The following is a 20,798-nucleotide window of genomic DNA, read 5'->3' on the forward strand; positions in this document are numbered from 1 at the left end:
GGCGTGAAAGCACGCAAAGTTTTTTTTTCAAAGAATACGTCCAGTAGTAATACCGGTTTCATTTTAAGGGCATTTTTTGGTCATTCTTTTGTGCATGAGTGATCTGAGACATTGCTTCCCCTGCTTTGGAGTAAAACCTCTGGTTTTTAAGATTTGACATGCTTTTCAATGTTCTTTACAGCAGGAATGTTTCTCTTATTTTTTTGTTGCTTTGAAGTAATGTGAAGAAGGGTGGTATCCATGAATAGTTAAACGCAAGTTTAGAGTATGCCTTCTGTTTATCCAACTAAACATTTGTTTAGCCGTTTCCTGTTGAACTTAAAACAGCATTCAGAGGGGAACAAAACTTTTACAAAGGTCTAGATTTAAATGTGTAATGGCGGTTTAAGCAGATCTGAGCAAAGGATCAAATACAATTCTTAGCTTCAATAACTCAGCTAGTTAGTACTGTTCAGCAATGTCTAAATCAGGCTTAACGCTGTTTGATATAAAGCTAAAGTGTGAGATAAACATTTTTCTTATCAAGATTTTGTTAAGAGTCGCTTGTCTTTAATAGCAAAGAAAAGATTCCAGGATGTGGTTAAAATTTTTAAAAATTGATCAAAATAAGAAAATAAAAGCTTCGTAACTATTTATAGTGCTTTTCAGTCTAAACCCATTTTTAAACAAGGATATCCCGAGATAAATCATGGTATGATCTCAGTCTTCCTCCCATCCCCAGGTTTTGTTGTGTTGCACAGTTCAGTGACATCAAGTGTCTGGGATCGACTGTAGTGATCCACACCCTACCAATTCCCTGGTCCCGACATTCCCTGGCTCTCATTCCATTCCCCTCAGGACGCACACAGGTGGAGCTGTGCCTCATCTAGACAGCGCCAAACTCGGATCAGAGCAGGGCAAGGCTGCATGTTGAGCCTGAGTTACTCTAAGTGCTTACCAGGCACTTCTGCTCCCAGAGAGCTGGGACATCAGTACCACATGGTGGGTAACCAGCACAGGGCATTGCTGGACAGGGAGGGGAGGACTGGAGGAAAAGCCTGGGTCACTGCTGGCGTCGGTGTAGCCCTGAAACCCATACATCTCCAACATCTGTGCGCTCTTGTTACTACTGACACCGTGCAAATCAAATTACACAGCTGTGTAATTGTCTTGTTATTTCGGTATCTAAGTGGATATTTGGCAAGCTATGTTCCTGCTTATGGTATCTAAGAGGATATTTGGCTTGCTAAGGTACTGTTTGAGGAAAAAGAAAATTTGCACATTTGCACATTGCAGTGCAAACTCAAGGATCCTCCTGGTAATGTAGCATGCAGCAAGGGTGGTGCACCACTCAAATATGTCCCCACATCACTTTCTCAATGTTGCACGGCATCTTCAGAAGCCGTTGTCTGGAACAGGAGGCTCACCATAGCAAACCAAGATCTGGTGCAGAAGTTAAAGGGTGTCTCAATGTCAGTACACTGATATTAAGTCCTAGAAAATGCCGTGTGAAGAAAAGATTGGAAAGAGCAGGTAACAGAATAAATTGCCGCAAAAGGACTACTATTACAATTTGCAACCCTTCCGGCGCAAAACACCATCACTTATTTGCCACAGCTTTTGCGAAAAGAATGTGCTGCTTATGCAAGGTCCTGCTGCGGAGTGATTTCAACGACCGGGCGCTTGGTGCATTTGGAGCACTTCAATCAATTGATTCCAAAAAAAACGTTTTTGGCAAGAGAGAGAGAAAAGCGAACGAGAATGAGGGCCCCGAGTATAAATTTTGTTTGGCCTAGGAGCAAGCTAAAGGGAGACAAAAGCTTGCCAATTACCCAAGCAATGGCACCTGCAGATGGTGATCAAAGCTGGGGTTTAAAAAGTGTTGTGGTGCTATTTGTCCTGCGACAACCACAAACAGTAATTATCAGGCAGGAGAGAATGTGGAAGCTGGTACACTGAAAGCTAGTGTTTTTATTGGGGGGGGGGGGGGGGGTTCCCTGAAAACCCCCCTCCTGCCAGCCCTCCCCAGCCTGCCTCACAGTCACTGGCAAATGAACAGCAGGAGGCAAGAAGGGCAGAATTTAGGGCTCTCTCACCCTCCCCCCCCCCACCGTCCCCTTCCCCTTCCACCTTGAAGTGATTTCGGTCTGGGTGTTTTGCCAGCACTGGAAAATTAGCGCTCGCTCGTAATCGCTGTGTGTGGGAACGCCTAGGGTGTGCATTCACAGCTTTCACCCTCTTTTTTGCCTCCTTTTATTACACGCTGGGTAAACCCTGCCAAACTGCGATCCCCCCCAATCCCTTCTCCACCCCCTGACATCACACCATGGTCTCAATCCAAAAGTCGGAAAAGAAATTTCCCCCCTTGCTAAAGTAGTGTACGCTGTGTATCTGTCCTCTGAAGGACTAGGACGCCTGGTTGTGCCATTGATAGGATTGTAAGAGCTCACTGCACCTTTCTCACGCTCAGGTGAAGACAGGGTTTTACCATCAATATTATGATAAGGATGAAAAAAGCAGTCAATTTTTGTTGAAGACAAACGTTTGCAAGCAAGCCCTTAATGGTAGTTAACAAAGCCACTTCACATTGCTATACTTTGAAGCCCGAGTACAGTCAGAATCAGCTCCAGAATAAAGCATAAATTGGTCATCTGCTGGCAAAAATTACCCGACAGGGCGACTACCTAATAGTTGCTTATCTCATTTTTATATTCTTTTTCTTAGCCTTTTTCATTTTTTTCTTCTATGCTAATAGAGTTTCTTCTCTCCAGCTGCCTTGCGTGTCCAGGCATTCAGGATAGCAGCTACAACTGAGAGAGTGTTTTTAATATCAGAGGGCACATGTGCCTGTGTAAGGGCATTTCAGCACTTTCTTGGGTGGTATTAAACTAGATATATCGTATGCTGAGCAGCATATAAAGGTATTTGAGGAGGCAAGTTTATAAAACTCAGCCATACTGCTGATCAGGTAAAAGATGAAGTATGATTTGCTGATCAGCAGCATTGCTGGGTTACAGGACTTGCCTCCTCCAAGACCCAGGCAATCCTGGGTGACCCCTGGCCTTATTTCTTCATTTCTCTGTGATACAAGCACAATGAGCCGCCTCAGCCCGCAGTCCAGACGTGGAGCAGACAGGCCCCTGAAATGACCGCTTCACCCCAGCGCTGGCTTTCAGCACTGCAGTTATTACCGCCTTGGAGGCGCACACCTGCAGGAGCGAGCCCACGTGGGAGAATCTGTCGGAGCACCTGCAGTCTCGGACGGGCCCCCAGATCTGTCGCGCAAAACTTTTGAAACTCAAAGTACGTCTGGAAGCCGAAGAAATGGAAGAAATATGGCTCGTCATCAATTGAACGTGCCCCTCCCCGATTCCAGCTCTCGCAATCCTCACATGAAACCTGTTACACACCGAGAAGGAAATCTGGAGTCGTGTGCATTTCAGGAGGAAGATTTACATTTGTAAGAGCCACCAGAGATCACAACCACAGTGCCCATTTTCCTCTTTTCTTTCTACAATATGCCTATTTTACAATTGAGACAGAGGAGAGGAGACTGCGCTGTAGCCCGGTCCCTCTCAGTTTTCCCCTTATGACGGAGACTTGCACAGGAATAAAGCAAAGGAACAGCTCGTTACTGTTCATTGCCTGCTGCTGTTGGAGAACTCTGTGCCATTGACCCCACAAGTACATGCCTGAGATGTAATGCAAAAAATGGGATTAACTAGGGGGGGAGGTTTTTTTTTCCATTTGTTCCTTTGCTCCTTTGCTAGAACATTAGTGGTGTCTAACGGAAACGTCTTTGTTATTCTGTTATTAAGGGACAGAAATAACACCATGAAAAAGAGTTCTGTCAAAAGACTCTTCTCGTTTTTCACCACACAACAGACTAAGTGAATAGCTGTCTAGGGTAAATCTGCCTCCTAAAGGAGAGCAATCCTCCCTCCCCGTCTTTTACTGACCTGCCCAGGGTCTGTATAAAGGCCTGGCCTCATCACTGCAGCCACATTCCAGGAACCTGAGCGATGACATGCTCTCCCAACTGAGACATGTCCCTGCAGCCCCCTGCCTCCACACTGTGCCTTCCTGTTGCCTCCAGTCCCTCTGCAGAGTGCAGGAGAGACTGCACGCCCTCCCTCCCTTTCCTTCCTAGTCCCACTGCATCTGCACGCCCTCCTTCCCTCCCTTTCCTTCAATCCCTGCCTCAGGTGCGCCTGGCTTTTCGCCCTGCCGTACAATACAGCCCAGCAAGATCCACTTCTGGGCCATGATCTCATGCCTGAGGCTCACTACAGTGAAAGGAACAAGAATGAGATACCCCTGGATGCAACTGAAGTATGTAAAGTAAGGCTACATATGAGAGGAAGCCAGACACCCCATCTATCTTATTTTATATGGTAAAGGATTATCAATCCAGGGATCTCGTCCAGTTGTCTCTTGAAGGACCACCAGAGAACTTCCTTAAACAACAAGCCTTGGCCATTTGTACCAGACCCCCACAACTCTTTGATTTTGAGTTTGAGAACAGAATTGCTTCCCAATTTCAAATGTTCTCTCAGGTTTCCTTGTTTCACTGTTGGCCCTGAAGTGGTCCTCTGGTTCTGGTTGGAGTGTTGAGTCCCCAGGAAATCCCACTTGTACAGACGAAAGAGATGAAGTTTCTATAACCTGTATGCGCGTTAAACATTCAGTCATCTCCAGGAATGTGAAGTAGTGGTCAGGGCTCAAATCCAGGATGGGGTGCTACTGTTACCCTTGAGCAAGCTGCTTGAACCACATTGCTCCAGAAGAAGAACAGCTGTGCATGTGTGCACATGTAAGGCGCTTTCGATTTGACATAAAAGGAACGAATTCAGTTGTCCCTCTTTGAACTGACTTTGAAATGCTCATCGCAAAAAGATACTTTTTATCTTCAGATGTTATTGTCCCTCTTTCTAAGGCCCCTTATTGCACCACAACCACCCCGTCAGGATCTCCTGCAGGCATTCATACATCACAAAAACATTAAAACATACCTAAATGTAACTAACTGCATTTAACTGCCTTATAAACACTCACAAGGCTCATTCAAAAACACAAGTGCTTTGCTAGAGCTCCTTACAGTTGTTAAAACTGGGAGAAAGTTTGGCAACACATCCAGTTTGTAAGGGACTGCGAAATAAGTAAAGGCTCGTCTTTGACAGCCCCGTTTCACCTTTGGGGTCCGATAATGTCCGTTTTCCCATGATCGCAGACCACAGCTGTGATGAGCTGTAAAACAGGATTGCCGGTTCTCTGCGGGACGTCCCGTCGTGGCACAGACTGTGTAATGTGGAGGCCAGCCACAGAGTGCCTGGTGTGAGCGCAGGAGAGCCATGGGAAAGCTCCCACATCGCCCTGGCCCCAGACAGACCGGACAACACCTTGGCGTGAGGCAAAAATAGCTCTGCCAACACCCTTCCTTCCTTTACTTCACTTCAGAGTGCTAGCGGGCAGCTTTGTCGTCTGTCCTAGTAACAATGCTGAAAATGAGTTGCAGCATTTTTGTGAAAAGAAAAGGCTGTTCAACATTCCAAGGCAGCTCGCTTGCGGGTACAATACGTCTGAGCTATTTAGACTCTAAATCAAATATTGGAAAAATGTATCCAAGTCCCAAAAGAAAAAGAAAAAACTGCACAATGGACCTTATTCTCCACACAAGGTAACGTGGTGAAAAGCACTGAGGTGTTTTGCATCCAAGATGGGACAGTCCTGAATTGCACAAGTCTTTTGTTATCCCACCTGGAACATCTAGAGCTGTTCTCAGTGACTTTCCGCCATGGTAATCCTATCAGTCATATTTGTTCTCATGCTATAGCTTCAGCCATGAAAGCCAGCTTCTGTTTCTGGACTATGAGCTGGTTAGAGATGTCCAGCTAGCTGTTGCAGAACCCGGCCAAGCTGTATGGACAGGGCCCTGCATCTGTGTTCTGCCACCTTCTTCCATGCTCCTGCAGTGGAACTAAGGGGCTGCCACTCAGTGCAGCGACTGTAACCCTGGGAAGATAGCGGTACATCTACAGCGGAGAGGCAGGGGCCTGTGTATGTGTGTGTGTGTGCTGTGAGCAGGTGTAGGGCCTTCGGGGAGGTTGGACAGGTTAGGCCGGGACACCGTACAGGAGAGAACACCGAAGCGGCCTCCCAGGCGATGAGGCACACTGTCATCATCACTCCCACACGCGCACACACCAGCCTCAGAAAACGGACAACCCTGACAACAAACCCACAGCTATCCCCAATCAAGCAGCAGCTGCAGAACCTGAGTCTGGAGGCCATCAAACATGTTTCCAATTCACCTGATTTCAGGGGAGCATTTCAGTTCCTCCACTTACAGTAACCCCCAAGTCTGTCTGCAGCCAAGAACAAAAACAAGAGTGCAAAAGCAAAGACCCCAGCTGTTTAACAGTTTCTGTTATTTTCTCCTGTGCAGTACTGTGGTACTTCAGTTTGCAGACTTTGTAGAGTTTTATCAACCCTGTTGCAAAAGGACAACGCAACTTTGGGGAAAAATGAGACATGCATCACTTTGTGTCTGTGAGCTTACAGTGTTAGGATTCAAAGGTTGCAATCTGATATTTTTCTTGTATATGGGGTTTTAGAGTGGCTCAAGTAGTCAAGGTCCCCTGTTGGTGTACCCCAAATCTAATCTAGTGACTTCTGGACTCCAGGGCACAGTTAGCTGTGACTGGGATTTCCCAGGCGGGAGCACTCAGGTGGGTCTGAGGCTGCCCAGCTCTCCAGTAGCTCATCATGAAGCAGAGACCCCTCTGGTTTATCGAGCACCTGTGCTCTTGCAGTGTGAAGAGTAGAAGATGATGACAGCACAATTTTCAGCAAGTCTTATTTCCTTTCCTTTGGCCTGGACCCTAGAGGTGAGCCACATTCATTCACAACTGCTACTTCTGAAATTTAAGGAGGAACTTCAGAAGGAAAAATAATCCACATTTTAAACTTAAAATATGTGAATGCATCAAGGTGTTACAGCGTAGAGCCACATCACTGAAGTCAGTGAAAATAAAAGTATTGGCTATAGCTAATATTTTAGAGCCTGTCATCAAGATGAAAAAAGAAACAGTCAGGTTTTGAGAAAGATGTCTGCTTAGACACACTACATATAATAATTTCCTAGCATAAGACATAATTGACTGAGATGTGGCATATTATCACATGTGGTCGGTTCACGAGGACCAGAGATTAAACCTTGGACAACTTAAGAGCAGCCAATCAACTTTAACCTACATGTCTGTGGGAGCGCCTGATGAGAACCCAGCTGACTGCTCGCAGGCAAAATTAATTCTGCAAAAACCTGGAAACAAATCAAGCTGAGTGAAAAGAACAACATCCAGACCTAGCACAAAGCCCTGCGGCACCTGCAACCGGCTCTGCCTGCGCCGAGCACATGGTCCCAGGCAGGCAGCAGCCAACATCTGCACGGAAATATCCAGCAACACTCCAAAACGCCAGACCCGCAAAGGTCTTTTGCAGTGCTTACCGTGAAACCTGCTTTGTGATAACCTGAGCCCATTTTGTATTAGTGTATAGCCTCGATGCTTTGGGGAGAGGAGGGGGGGGGGGGTTCAGTTGTTTTTTTTAGAGAGAAGATTACACAGATGTTGTAAGCAAGGGAGCGAAGCCACAGAGAATCCCAGAGTAACCCGCGCTAGCCTACCTGCTTTGCAGAAGGTATTCGGAGAGGCACAGCCGAGAAGATCATCCTCTCCAGGTAGCCTGAACGAGCTTCTCCCAACAGACGGCCAACACTGACGCCACTGCCCCAGACGTACGCGAAGCAAGAAACTCAACTCAAGGAATTCCAACCAAACTCCGCCTTCGGATGCCAATTATTTATCCTTAAAATCCAGCTGCCAGCTCTGCGTTGCTCAGTGGCACGAGAGGTTTCAAACCCAGTGAGGAGGGCTCGTTTCCCCTTCTCTTCTCTCTTCGTCCTTAACAATCTCCCTTTCTCTCCTAGCCCTTGTACTCATTTCCCATTCCAGGATGTTACACAATCCCGAGTCGGGATTGCTTCTTGAGGATCAGGGGGGAGGGAGGGAGGGAGGCGGGAGACGAGGTGGTGGTGGGTAGAGGTGGGGGGGGTGCACAGAAAAAAAACTTTCGGTATGAGAAGCCGGGAAGAGAAAAGGTTCACCTTCTGTATAAAAAAAATTGCTTTTCCCGCCCACACGAGCAAAACCACTGACAGTCTAGAAAAAAAAAAGGTGTGGAAAAGGCAGGATGAGGGACGGGGAAGAGGAGGGCTAAAAATGCTAGTTATTTAAAAGAATAACTTCTTCCAGCTTCCTGTCAAATTACAGGTCAGAGGTCCTGGTTGAATTCTGTAGTTTACAGGTTCCCCTGTCTGACTTTTCTAAAAAGCCTCCCAGCCCTTTTGAGAAGGGCAACTTTTTCTTTTGGAGAAGGAGAGAGAGGCAGATTTGCAAAAGCCAACACCCCTCTTGTAATGAGCGCATTGTTTGAGCGCGGAATACTTGGAATTCCAAGACATTAATCTGTGCAATTTGACTCTCTGCCAGCAGCAGAGCATCGCCAGAAGAAAAGGGAAGGGGTGGGGGGGGGGGAAGAGGGCAGGAAGTTAGTCTCGCTTGTCCTGAAACAATGTTAAACAAAGTCAGTTACAACAGTGGGCCTGGAGTAGGAAGGCAGACTCAGAGACTGGCGTTTTTAATTGCTATAATTTTACAGACAGGGCCTGTCGGCTATGGGGTCACTGTGAAATAAGTTGGTATTAATTTTTTGGTTTGAGCAGGAGGGCCAAAGCAATGTGCCAGCTGTAGAGATACGAGCAGAGGTTCGCTCCACCATGAGAAGTTCCGGAAGGCAGCTCCGCGGCCCGAACATGTTTTGCGTTTGTACTTTTCAGTGCGGAGTTAACAGAGACTAGGGCACACACAGGGCGAAAGATTGCCTCGGACAGGATTCCAGTCCCTCGAAGGGCACACACACAGGGACAATCCGGAGATGCCAGTTAGCCTTGCCGTTAGACGCTAGGAGGAAACCGACGCACAGCCTGAAGCCCAATACAGAACATGCAAACTCCACCCAGAAGGAACCCCAGTCTGGAATTGTACCCAGAAACCTAGAGCTGTACAGCAGCAAGGCTAACGTCCATACCACCACAGAATGACAGTAAATTAAATGAATCTTTCCCATCCTTTCTCGCAGCAGAAATCCTATAAATAATGCGCGATTGACATTATATTATTTTCCTTTTTCTCTTTTTGCTGTGCTTAAATTTTCTTCATCCAGCTAACCCAAGATTCTTTCCTCGTTTCCCTGCCACCCTCCAAAATTAAAATCCCATCCCTGAGCAAAAGTTCAAAAGCACAAACATCCACCCCCTCCCTCTTTCAGCTGAGTCCCAGAGAAAATATATTGAAAAACTGCTCCATTGTGACCTGCTGTTCAAACCTGGTCCTTGCTTTGATGAGCCCAGGAGCACCTACAGAAACGCCAGCCTACAAGCTGTCTGCTCTACAAGTACGATATCTGCAGCCTTTATTGTTTTCTTTTCCAGCTTGCGGGTTTTGGACAGAACATTTCCTCTGCAGCTTCACGGCACTCTACCAGGGAGAGCACTCTGGGCTCTGGACGTGTACCTTGAAGGTTGTGGGTTGCACCCTTGATTAGCAAGGTATTTCACTTAGATTTCCACAGAGTAGAGCCTAGTCATATTAACAAGTCCAAGTGCAAGTCGCTTTTAATACCACCTAGTCAGCCAGATAAATTCATCACAGTATCCAGTCCTTTCTCCATCTGCCCACTTACAGATATGGCAGCGCCATTCAGGACCACTGTCACCATCTCACGCATAGGTGCTGACTCCAGAGAATCAAGTGTGCAGGGAGAAAACTAAGGGGGCAGAAATGTGCACCCATGACGTGAAGTGTAATGTTCAACAGAAAAGTTCCATTCTCTCCTCTACTCTACTGGTGGCCCTGCTAGAACAGTAGCTCAATTAGTCTCCTTATTCCCGTCAACTGGGATCATACATATCCTCCCAGAAGCACCCAGCATCCATGGAAAAAACGTAAAAAGTTGGCACCTTTGGCCTCTCCTACTTAACTATAATTAGACTTGTCTTGCGATCAATTAAGTAATTAAAACTGACTTGAAATGGATCCTGCACTGGAAGAGCCACAATTCTATGCCTCACCTTAAAATCCAGAAGATCAAGTCCTTTGTTGCTCTTAGTCACTATTACATAACCTACAGAGCCCTCTGTTAAAGAAGTTAGCGGCACAGGCTGGAGCGTTCAGGATTGTTCCCTTAACTTGGGTAAATCGAAAAAAATTAAGATGTGTGAAGTTAAATTCCATTTTCTGTAGTGTTCATTGGGCAATACTGGAATGCCTTTGCGGTTTCCTCTGAGGTTAGCTTTGGAAGCACTAACCTGCTCAGCCAGAAAGCCTGAATGTTAAAGATTAATATAATAATAAACTATTTTATATAGCACCTTTAAAGGTGGTTTCTCAAAGCGTTTTACAGAATGACAACAACAATAAATAAAAAGAATACATAAGATTAACTGTTCAGCTGAGCCTTCTTTTAACTCTGTCATACAGTCTTCTTTCAGTTATATGTATGTTGAAGTGCTGTGGCTGTATATGAAATGCCTTTTATATAAGCACATTTTTTTAAAGTTGTACCTATTCGCAAACGTCTAATCAACCAGAAAGCTGCTTCTCGTGATAAGGTAACCTCTACCTATTGAAGGAGCTGCAGAATGTTCTCTCAAGAGCACATGGCCATCATCAAATCTGGTTGACACACGAGCGGCAGCGGAGGAGTTAAAAAGCTGCTGTGTGGATACAGATTCTCTGCTTGTCTCAAAACTGCAAAACTACAGAGCAACTTTATTCCACAACCAGGATTGTTTTCCCCCTCTAGATTGCTAGTTCAGTTTTCCCAACTCCACTCCTGGGGGAGCACACTCATGATCTGGGATTTGTCGGTCCATTCAGCGCCCTCTCATTTATCTTAAAATCTTTCACTGCTTAAACACTGCATTTAAAACACGCTGACGGAGGGAATTACTGTGCACCGCTGGTCCCCAAAGAACTGTTTTTTTTCTCATACCATACAAAGTTTGTAATCGCCAGTAACTATTACTGCTGTGACCCTCGTACCAGTGCAGAGAGGGGAAATGAGGAATGCTGCGTACACAGACTCCTCCGTAGGCGTGCTCCGATCGGAGACTTATGCTGCATGTGTCCTGGAACGCACACAGGAGGCGGCAGCAGTGACTGGAGGTGTAACGCAGCTCTTGATGGCAGCACTGCAAGCCCATGGGCATGTGACAGGTCAAGGGTGAAAGGGAACACTGCTTTTCTGCAAACCTAGGATACCCTGACCGACTACAGCCCCCAGATCCTGGCAATGGTTGGCCAAAAAATTGAACATCTCTTTGTTCTCAAGGACCAGTCACCTTAACCCAAACTACTTCCACAGGTGATTAGTAAATTGCAGGTATTCCTTTTTAAATTCTTTAATTCTTTAAAAGTAGGTGTTTTTTATAGATCAGCCTATCGTACTGGACTGGGGCAGTCCAGGACCAGAGATCGAGATTCCCATGCCAGGCAGTGACCATTGGACAGGGGATTATGGATTTACTAAGCAAGTAATTTAGTTAATTAAGGTTCACGAGAACTGAAGAATTTTCTGTTTTGTGTTTCAAAAAACGTTTGATTAAAAAAATCATGGGCTTGACTGAATGCACATGAATTTTTCCATGTTTTCAGAAATCGATGATTTTTCGGTGCTTGGATTTGGGCTGCCCAACAAAAGGTTCCGAGACTCCCCAGCCTAAAGTTGGCAGATGACACAGCCCATACCCTACAGCAGTCTGCACTCAGAGCCAGCTCCTGGGCCACTCGCAGCAAGCGCCATTCCCCTCAAAAGCATCCTGTTTCCAACTTGGAATAAGATAAATGCCTGGAATGAGGGTGGGCCCCCCTAAGTCACGGATTGAGAAACACATCGGAACGAGACGTCGAAAACATGTTTTTATCGGGATCTATAGATTCTGTCCGTTAAGAGGAGCATAAGAAAAACCAAGGTGGCCATTGTTTTCTCCATGGGCTTTTTTTCCGGTTCCATCACTTTGGCACAGAAGAGGGGGGAATTAGGGAGAAGGGGGCAGGGTGGAAGAAGCTCCGTAATTGAAACCCTTTGCCATCTGGTTTTGCAATCACCTCCCGCACAAAGGGCCCTTTTTTCTCCCCCTTGCAGAGTTTTTGTTTTGTTCCATCTCCTCTCCTTTATTTATCCCTTAACCACAGGTATGGGAAAGAGATACTATACGTCAAGAATGCTCCGGCCCGCCACCTGAACTCCCGGTGAACTCCGGCACAAAGGGATGCGGGCGAGCCGCTCGGCACCGCGCGGGGGCACAGACGTCCACGGCGGCTCTTGCCCTTTGTCCTCCCGAGACCCGCTCCTTCCTCTTCCTCCTTTTGCTTCTGCCCAATATCCCAGCATGGAGTGTGGTCTTCCAGCCCCCCCCCGGGGTTCCCGAACCGCATGGCAGCGGCGGACATACCCCCGCGGCCCTCTCCTGCCGCACTTCATCAAGAACTGCCCTCCAGCACCCTGGGGGGGCCCCAGTCCTGGAATGATCCTTTGGTCTGAACAGTGCCCTCTCCTTGGAAGCGCAGTTTATGCCACTTGGCTGTATTAACACACAGGAAGGGGGGTCTCCCAGACAGGAGTATGACTATGTAACATTTTCGAATCCAGGAAAGGTGACGGAGTATTGGCAGATTCATTCTTTGTCCTGAGAACTGGATTTAATCAGCCCCCTTCTTTCTTTTGGTGCGGAAGCCCACACACTTTCCATGTATGTTTTCTTTTGTTATACTTGTGTGGTTGACCGGTATTTCCTTAATCTGGCCTCCTAAACTACCCCTCTTTATTCCATTCCTCATTCCTCCACCTGATTGGCGGTGCAGTGGGGCTGCTGCCATCACTGTGGTGGTGGAGCACATGGGTGACTTCAGACACATGTAAAGACACTTGCAGCTCTTTGGGATAAAAAGCACCATGCCAATCCAAGCAATTATTACCGTTTTGTAAATAAAAGTTATCATGGGATAATATTCTTTATTTTTTATAGTTGTTCTTTCATGAAACATCACTGTAAGGCACCTTCTATAGACAGTTTCTATATACAGGACTGCAGAAAAGGCTGTAGTGTTTCTTTCTGAGGAACGGGTCACCCTCATGCATTATACTGGACACTGCTGGAGGGACAGCAGGCGGTTTGACAGGCGAGATCACAGAAGCTGCATCTCTAATCCTCTCCTTAGCTCACCGATGAGAATCCGATGTCAAATTGGAGAGATACAGGCAATGGAAAAGCAGTAAGGAATAGCAGGCGCTGTATATACAAAGGGCAATATTAAAATTCTACGCAGGGAGGAATTTTTGTTTAACCGCGATTTTCACAAGTGACGGGAATTTTGTCTCATTTTTAGCTCACTTGGGTCTATGGCCACATATGCTTGCCCAACATGTGGTTTGAGTTGCTTGGAGTTTAATGATCATATTTTCCTTGGCAGGTCTTTGATTAATGAGGAATAGAAGCAGCACAGACTACCCAGGGTGCTAGTAAAGCAGTGGCGTCGTAGAGTGCAATTTCTCCCTAAAGCTGGAGCACATTTCATAGCTAAGAACGAATGCTGCAGTGCTTATCTGTTTCAGGGCTTAAAACTGGTACTATGGCGCACGCACACACAGTCCTCCCTAAAACGTCTAAAGTAATTTTTAAGAGGCCCATGAGTGGTTTTTATAAAGGCTGCTTGGGTGTGGATTGCTGCTGGTTATCTGGAAGATGAAGTGTAGAGCATGTAAAAGCTCTAAAACATCACTCTGCTGGCACTGACCAGGTCTGGGTTCTCCTGTTTGCTTTAAAAAGTTGGACAGTAGTACTTCTTTGCATTCGTTTTTCAGAAAAGTAAGTTTCCTAGAAGATTTTTAGTTTTATAGAAACTAAGCATGTATTTTTTAGTAAGGCTTCGGTGCAGTTGCTCAGTATAGCTTTACCTCTCTCATACGGGTTTAAATGATGTAAGAAGTGAAGGGTTCATTGCTGTGTTTGTTTGAATGTTATAGAGGTCACTGCAGTGCCTCTACCAAGATGTCACAGAAGGGGCTCTTCCTTCGGTTAGCTATCATAAGACATAGGGAGCATCTTGTATCTGCATCTTCATATTTTCTTTGTACAGCAGCTACACCTCAAGCCTAAGCCATCCACAAAATTCCCAGTGGTAGGCAGGTTTTCTGAGCATGGAAAAATCTATTTAGTGACAAAGTGCTTGAAGCAGATTCACCATTGGTTCATCCGGTCAAAAGCCTGAGCCTGAAGTGCAGGTAGTTGAGTCCTGCAATCGCAGAGTTTGCAAATTTCAATCCAGGCTGTACCACTGTGACTGGGAATGCTGTGTAGTACGACAAAACTGGGAAGGCAGGGGCAGATGGGTGGTCTTCGGACTGCTACACAGCAGTGGCCCTTAAGTGGTATACAGTGGGAGATGTGTCTGTGCTCCAGCTGACATGCATGCTCAACCATTCCTGTTGTTGAGCTAAAGGGAACCAACAGCATAGTGAAGCATTTTTCTATAGAGGTCTTATGTAAGTGAGTGCAGCACTGCCGTGGCAAGTTAACTTGAAGAGCAATTGAGATAAAAAAGGTGAAAATAATTTGCTATTCAGTTTTATGTCCCTGAATCCTCTGTGCCACGGGCTGAGGAGAGAAACATGCTGGGTTCCTTTCCGCGCTGCTTTTCTGAAGACGGGTAATGAAAGGTGCCCGACTGGGAGTTTTATTTAGCGTATCCACATGTGATGGGGGATGTTTCTCCATCTTGCACTTCCAGGAAAGCGGGCTAACTGACCTGTGGTGCCACTGTCCACTTCCGTTCAACCACACCACCTCCTCCATAAACACTCCTGCCAGCAGGCCCGACCTCCCGCAGAGCGAGAGCAGCACAGGACACGACCGCGCTGCCGCGGTCATGTGACTCCGAGCACTCCGCAGGGACAGGGCTAGTAACAGTGTGCCGGGGACTGATCAGACTGTTTTTCCTGGTATTGTCTCAACAAGGTTTCATCCCTCTCGTTGCTGTTACAAATTATTTTTAAAATACTATTACATGCATTTTGAAGATACACGTTGGGTAGATTGATAAATCCCATTCTGCAATTTTTATGTAATCAGGGAAAAAAAAATCTAAGAAGCCTAATACTGGTGATGGGTTGTACCAGGTTTTTCAGGTTCGTTCTGAAACTCAAGTGTGCAAACTGTTTGGACACAGCAGGTATGAATCTCTGAGAGCAACGCGGTTGTTTTCGTCTGGCGCAAGAATCTTTCAGAATCGTGGAGCTGCTGGCATTTTGCTGGTATGACTGCCCAGTCCCACCCAGAACAACACCCACAAATTCAAAACTAGTAATATGAAAAACATGGCACATTCAAGCCACACATCCGAAAAACACTGATCCCTGATGTCTGGAGTCACCAGAACTCGAGAGGGAAGCAATCGAGGACAGTGGTTTCTTAAGCAGGGAGACTCGGCTTGCTGGCAGCAATGTGCATCTCGCACTGAGGCATTTCTGTCCTGCTGACGTGAAGAGGATTTGGCATCTGGACTGACCGCGTCACAGCAAGGGTTTGAAAGCTAAAACATACACGACGCCTTCCACTGCGGCAGAAACCGACAGGAATTCTGAAGCTGGTGGAGAAATGGGGCAGCTTGAGTGCACATTTAGACAGGACCAGTCCCCTGTTTGGCCTAGGAGCCTCCTGGTAAGGTAAACTGTCAGTCCACTTCACCAGCAAAGCCTGGAGCCATCAGCGAAGTTCACGGGCTGAAACGTGGGCTGGTCATGATGAAATGTTCCAAAGGCAAATCTGCACCTTTTCACCATTTCCCTGTACGCAGTGAGTATTAAACAATGATCAACACACTGAAAATCCTGGATCGTCAGTACTGAAAAGGTCACTTGACCAAGTCGCAGCGGGAATCAGTTTTGTAGTAAAGAGCTCAAAGCAGGTCAGACAGGGTGGGAGAACTTGCTGACACATGTCGCCTGTCTTCTTTGGCCATTGCAGTGGTTTGCTCTTTTGTAGAGTCAAGAGAGGATTTACCTCTCTTGACTCTACATTTACCCCATGGTGTACCACACTAGAACCCTTTAGGAGGGATCAGCTGCCATTTTCAAAAACGTCATCCTGCCAGCTTTTGGGGTCTTCTGATAAACTGAGCGAGGTCTGTTCCCACGGGGCAGGGCTAGCAGGGTGCAAGCGAGGCTGTGGCCAGGGGCTACCCCCCCCCGGCCGGTGCCTTCTGCTGACCCGTCCATTGATCGTGCTCCATCTCCAGCTGTGCATTATCAGAAGGGGCTGCTCATCCCGGAGACAGCCTCAACACGCCAGAGCTGACCCTGGAAGCACAGGCTGCCGACACATCACAGAGCCACAGCATGTGGAACCTTTCGGAAAAGCCCGTCAAACCCAGCCAGCACGTGTTGGACAGATGGGAGGAAAGCGGAACCGGTAGGACGATTTCTGTCCCTTTCCTCCACGAGTGCAGGGTCGTGTTTTTGTGTGCTGGGAATCGAGGCACATGTCAATGTGACCTCCACAGTTCTGTCATTCCAGTAAGCAAGTGTAGCCCCACTGCTGGAGAAATGACTGTATCAGTAATAGTCAAGTCAAGGTTGATGGGATTTCAAGTCTTGGGCAAAGGGGCGACCGGCGGTGGTTGGAGTCTGGAACTAGCTACCCTGGCATGTCGAAGCAAACGCCCTGCTTCTTTCAAGACGTGGTTAATGAGATCCCCGAATCAGTTAGCTACGGTGAAACCTAACCTAAATTTACCTAACTTTCCTTATGTTAGAAGAACAACAATGGTTGTGGCTTTCCTGATGAATGTTGGAGGTGTTTGTGCTAAAGCGCAGTGGAATGTTTGGCTGTTGATGTTTAAAATGCAGTGCGATATGTGCAGCACAGAGGTAAAGGACACATGACCACACGTCCCTGCATGTGCGAAGCCTGGTGGGGAAATACCTGGCAAAACGACATGAGAGCATGTTAGGGAACGTGCAAACTCCACACAAATGATCACTTAAGGCTGGGATCTAACCCAGGACCCAAGAGCTGTGAGGCAGAAGCCTGCCCATAGACTTTTAAACCCAGGGTGGGCAGCGTCACTGTATGAGAACCACAGGGTCTCCTGGTTACCTGTCCTCCTGGAATCTTAATTGCATAATCAAGTTTATATGGATAGGAAGCCATATTGCCTTTTTTTTTACATCAATCGGCTAGGCATTGAAAAGCTCCTATACAACTTGCAGGACTCGAGAGTTGACAGCCCTGCTTTTGGCTCAGGCTTCTCTTATTCCCCGCAGCCCTCCCTGCCCTTGCACAAAGAGGAGATGAAGGTCTAAATAAGAGGATCTTGAGCGGTGAGGCTGGCAGTGAAGTCCGCAGTGGCTGGGGCGTGAAGGCACTGAGAGCCTCTCGTGGCTGAGCTCGGGCAGCAAGGAGTCCTCCTGTCCTGTGCTGTGCTGCCCGAGCCCCACGCCGGCTTCAGAGACGGAGCGTCCTGCCGACAGCCTGTTTACATTCCGCCCAGACACATCCCGCCAGAGGGCCCGACACCTCCTCCCTCTTTCCCTCGGATCCAGCCCGGCACCAGGGCCCGTCCCCGGGCCAGCGCTGCCCCGCTCTGCTCCCACCGGGAGCGCGAGACGGAGGAGGGAGGAAGGGTGGAACTGCGCAGTGCTCTCCTCTCGGTGAAACTGCACTGGGCCATAGGTAGCGCCCTTACACTCTCTCTGTCGTCTCAAAAAACACAGGCTGTTTTGTGCATCAGTTTCACTTAATCCAGCACCTGTGTCAGTATGTATAGCCAAACATCTTTCACTAATAATTCACCTGTTTTCTGTCTACATACAGTTCATACAGGTGACACCAATACTGCCAGACCTCTTCAAAGGGCCTGGTTCTTAAGAGGTTTATGCGCCTTACCTAACGTTTTACTGCACCTAACAGGACGATGTAGAAAAAGCCCTACACTATATCAAAAACATACGCGTTAGATCGGAGACGCACAGTACCCCATGCTGCAAGGCTTCATAGACCGTCGCGCATGACGCATCCGTAAGATTTATATTTAAAATACACGTTCTTTCCATTCCTTAACACTTTCCCTGGTGCAGGCTTTCCAGCACCGCTTTTGTGTAGCATTATGACACATTAACAATCAGAGTTTTTCAGAGCCTGCATATGACGGACATTGACAAGCCAACCACAAATACAGACTGCAGGCGTGTCTTGATACCTCTTGATATGCTTCCAAACATGCAATTAAAGCACAACTTGACCAGCAAATGTTGACTATTTTACGTTCGCCACGACCAGAATCGTTACCGTTCTCACGTTGCTGCGATTCATTTAACGTGTTTGGGTTTTTTTTTTGCACGCCCGGGTCAGGTGGGAAGGCGTGGGCAGCAGCCGTGCAGGTGAAGAGCCGGTGAAATCGCCGACAGGCAGCCGAGGCACAAGGCGAGCTCCGCTGCCTGACCGGGGTGAGCGCGAGGTGCGAAAGGCTTACGTGTGGAGGTGCACGCGCGGGGGGACAGCAGTCCGACCACACGAGCTCACCTGAGCCGTCACTGTCGGCTGTCGCCGGAGCAGGGCGGCGTTCATTTTAAAACCGCTCAGTACGCAGTAAGGGGAATAGCAAATTGCAAAACCCCTCTCTTTTTCTGCGGTTGTTTTTCCACGGCAGAAACTCAGTTGGATATTTAAGTTAATACTACACAGACATGCTCAGAATCAATCTGAGGCTCTGCGCCTACCCCCAACAGCCCAAGTATTTATTCTCAAGATGCACGCAGAAACACTCAGAAGTACCTTCCAGACCGATGGCAGTGAGGGAAACGGGGGGGGAGAGATGATCAGACACGGCTAGGGAAACCCCGAGGGCCAGGGTTCTGCACGGATACTAGCGGGAGCCATAAGGTAAACATTTCAGTTCATGATGCTTTAATCGGCGGCTTGGAAAAGACTGTTTAGGTGCAAAGATAACCACTGACCTTTCCCATTTATTCATGCGTTTTGCATAAGCTATTCTCTCCTGCTGCCACAGGCGATAACTTGAATCTGCAAGAAGAAACCTCCGTGTCTACAGAGACACCCGTTCAACCCCAGCCGGCCAGGTTCCCTTTATAAGATCACTTTATTGGCCATCTACAATCTTTCTTGTATTAGGAATTCGCTGTGAAGTTCGTGCTGAGACGACTTGCGAACAAGGCATTGTCTCCAGTTTTCGCTGTACGTCATAAAGTTAAACGACTTGTTTTCCCTCAAGTGCAACAAAGTCGCAATAAAATTGACCCCACAGCAACGCTGGACGAGTAGCGCATATACACACTGTTACGTAAGTATGAAATATCTTTCAAATGTTCTTTTCTTTAAAAAGGCCCGAGTCCTTCACCGGGGGAGGGGGTTGTCAAATTTCCTTGGCCCAAAACGCGAAGGGGGGGGGGGGGGTGACGATTTGATTGAATTTCTTAACGATTCGTCAATATGGCAAAGCAGAGCTCGAGTCTAGTCCTCGTAGTGGGATTCTTTCTGTCCCCCTTTTTAGGGGTGGGGCAACCTACCACTTGGTTTTAATAGAACAAAAAAAAAAACTTTTGCCAAACTTCTCCGCTCTCTTAAAAGACTGGGGGAGAAGGGAGATGTTTTTTTTTCCACCTTTACATCGTGAATCTGAGAGTGCAGCTCCATTCTCGGCGCAATAATCGATTACTTCACCACCCCACCCCCCTTGCCTGTCCCTCGTCACTAACACTATATCAACAACCACCCCCCCCCAAACACACCACCCACCCCCATTATAATCATATTAGTCCTCTACTCTCCGCGCAAGTTCGTTCGCTGTAGTTACATTTCTTTGCCATTAACCCAAAAGGCAAAAAGCCCACTGAGGTGAAAAGGAGGAAATCGCCGGCGCCGCCGTAGCTCTGTGTGACACTCGCACGGCAGCGGGGTACAGTACAGTAACAGCAGCCGTGTTCTGCGAATACTGAAGTTGCTGTTCCGTGCGTCTCGCTTTCAAGGACACTGCAGCTCTCGGCGGCTCGCCGAATACTGTCAGCCCGAACCCCCGAACCAGCCCCGCCGGCCGGCCCAGAGCGGGGGCGGACCGCGAAACGCGGGATCGGTTTACCTTTTTGGTGTTTCTGCTGTTGTAGCCGTTGTAAGGGTTGAGTCCTGTCCTTGGCGGCACGGAGAGCAGCATTTTTCACAGCGCTATGTCCGGAGCGGCGAGTACAGCCGAGCCTGCCAGCTGACGTCAGCCGAGGGAAGTTCACGCTGGAATCCGGGGGAGCGATTGGAGTCCCGGTGCCGCTGCCGCTTGCCGAGCAGCCCGTCTCCGCTCTCCCTGGGTCCTAGCGCCACGGCGAGGGGGCGGAGGACACAGCGCGCACCCAGGTCGCGCCGTACTCACAAAGCAACAGCACTTCGCCGACAGCATTCCTGGCGTGCCTTCCCCGTTTCACCGAAGCGACCTCATTCGCGCCCAGACGGTCTCTCTTGTCGCCTGCAAACCCATCACCTGACGACGAGCTGAAATGCTCTACTTTGTGTAGACCAAGGTGCAGAAACTTCGGTGTGACAACAACATCTGATCCGATGGGTGCTGCAGGATCCATATCGTCTCTTGTCTCTGCAGCTCGGAGCTTTTGGTTGTGTTGGATTAATATTTTATGGT

The 20,798-nt window shown here is 47.7% G+C and overlaps 1 protein-coding gene across 2 annotated transcripts in view; it reads right to left on the bottom strand.

The window, feature by feature from the left end:
• The window catches only part of rbms2b (RNA binding motif, single stranded interacting protein 2b), a 47,813-nt gene extending 27,325 nt beyond the window's left edge, over window positions 1–20,488 (bottom strand). Inside the window, exon 1 of one of the 2 annotated variants that reach the window (XM_088914132.1) lies at window positions 20,253–20,488. In XM_088914132.1, the coding sequence (XP_088770258.1) occupies window positions 20,253–20,324 (72 nt within the window). In that variant the 5' untranslated portion in view covers window positions 20,325–20,488. Of the gene's footprint in view, window positions 1–7,663; window positions 8,013–20,252 lie in introns of those variants that run through there. The other variant, XM_088914134.1, reaches the window with a different exon arrangement.
• Window positions 20,489–20,798: the final 310 nt, after the last annotated feature.

Source organism: Atractosteus spatula, chromosome 1 (genome assembly GCF_055471065.1).
Source record: "Atractosteus spatula isolate fAtrSpa1 chromosome 1, fAtrSpa1.hap1, whole genome shotgun sequence".
Classification (NCBI taxonomy): Eukaryota; Metazoa; Chordata; class Actinopteri; order Semionotiformes; family Lepisosteidae; genus Atractosteus; species Atractosteus spatula.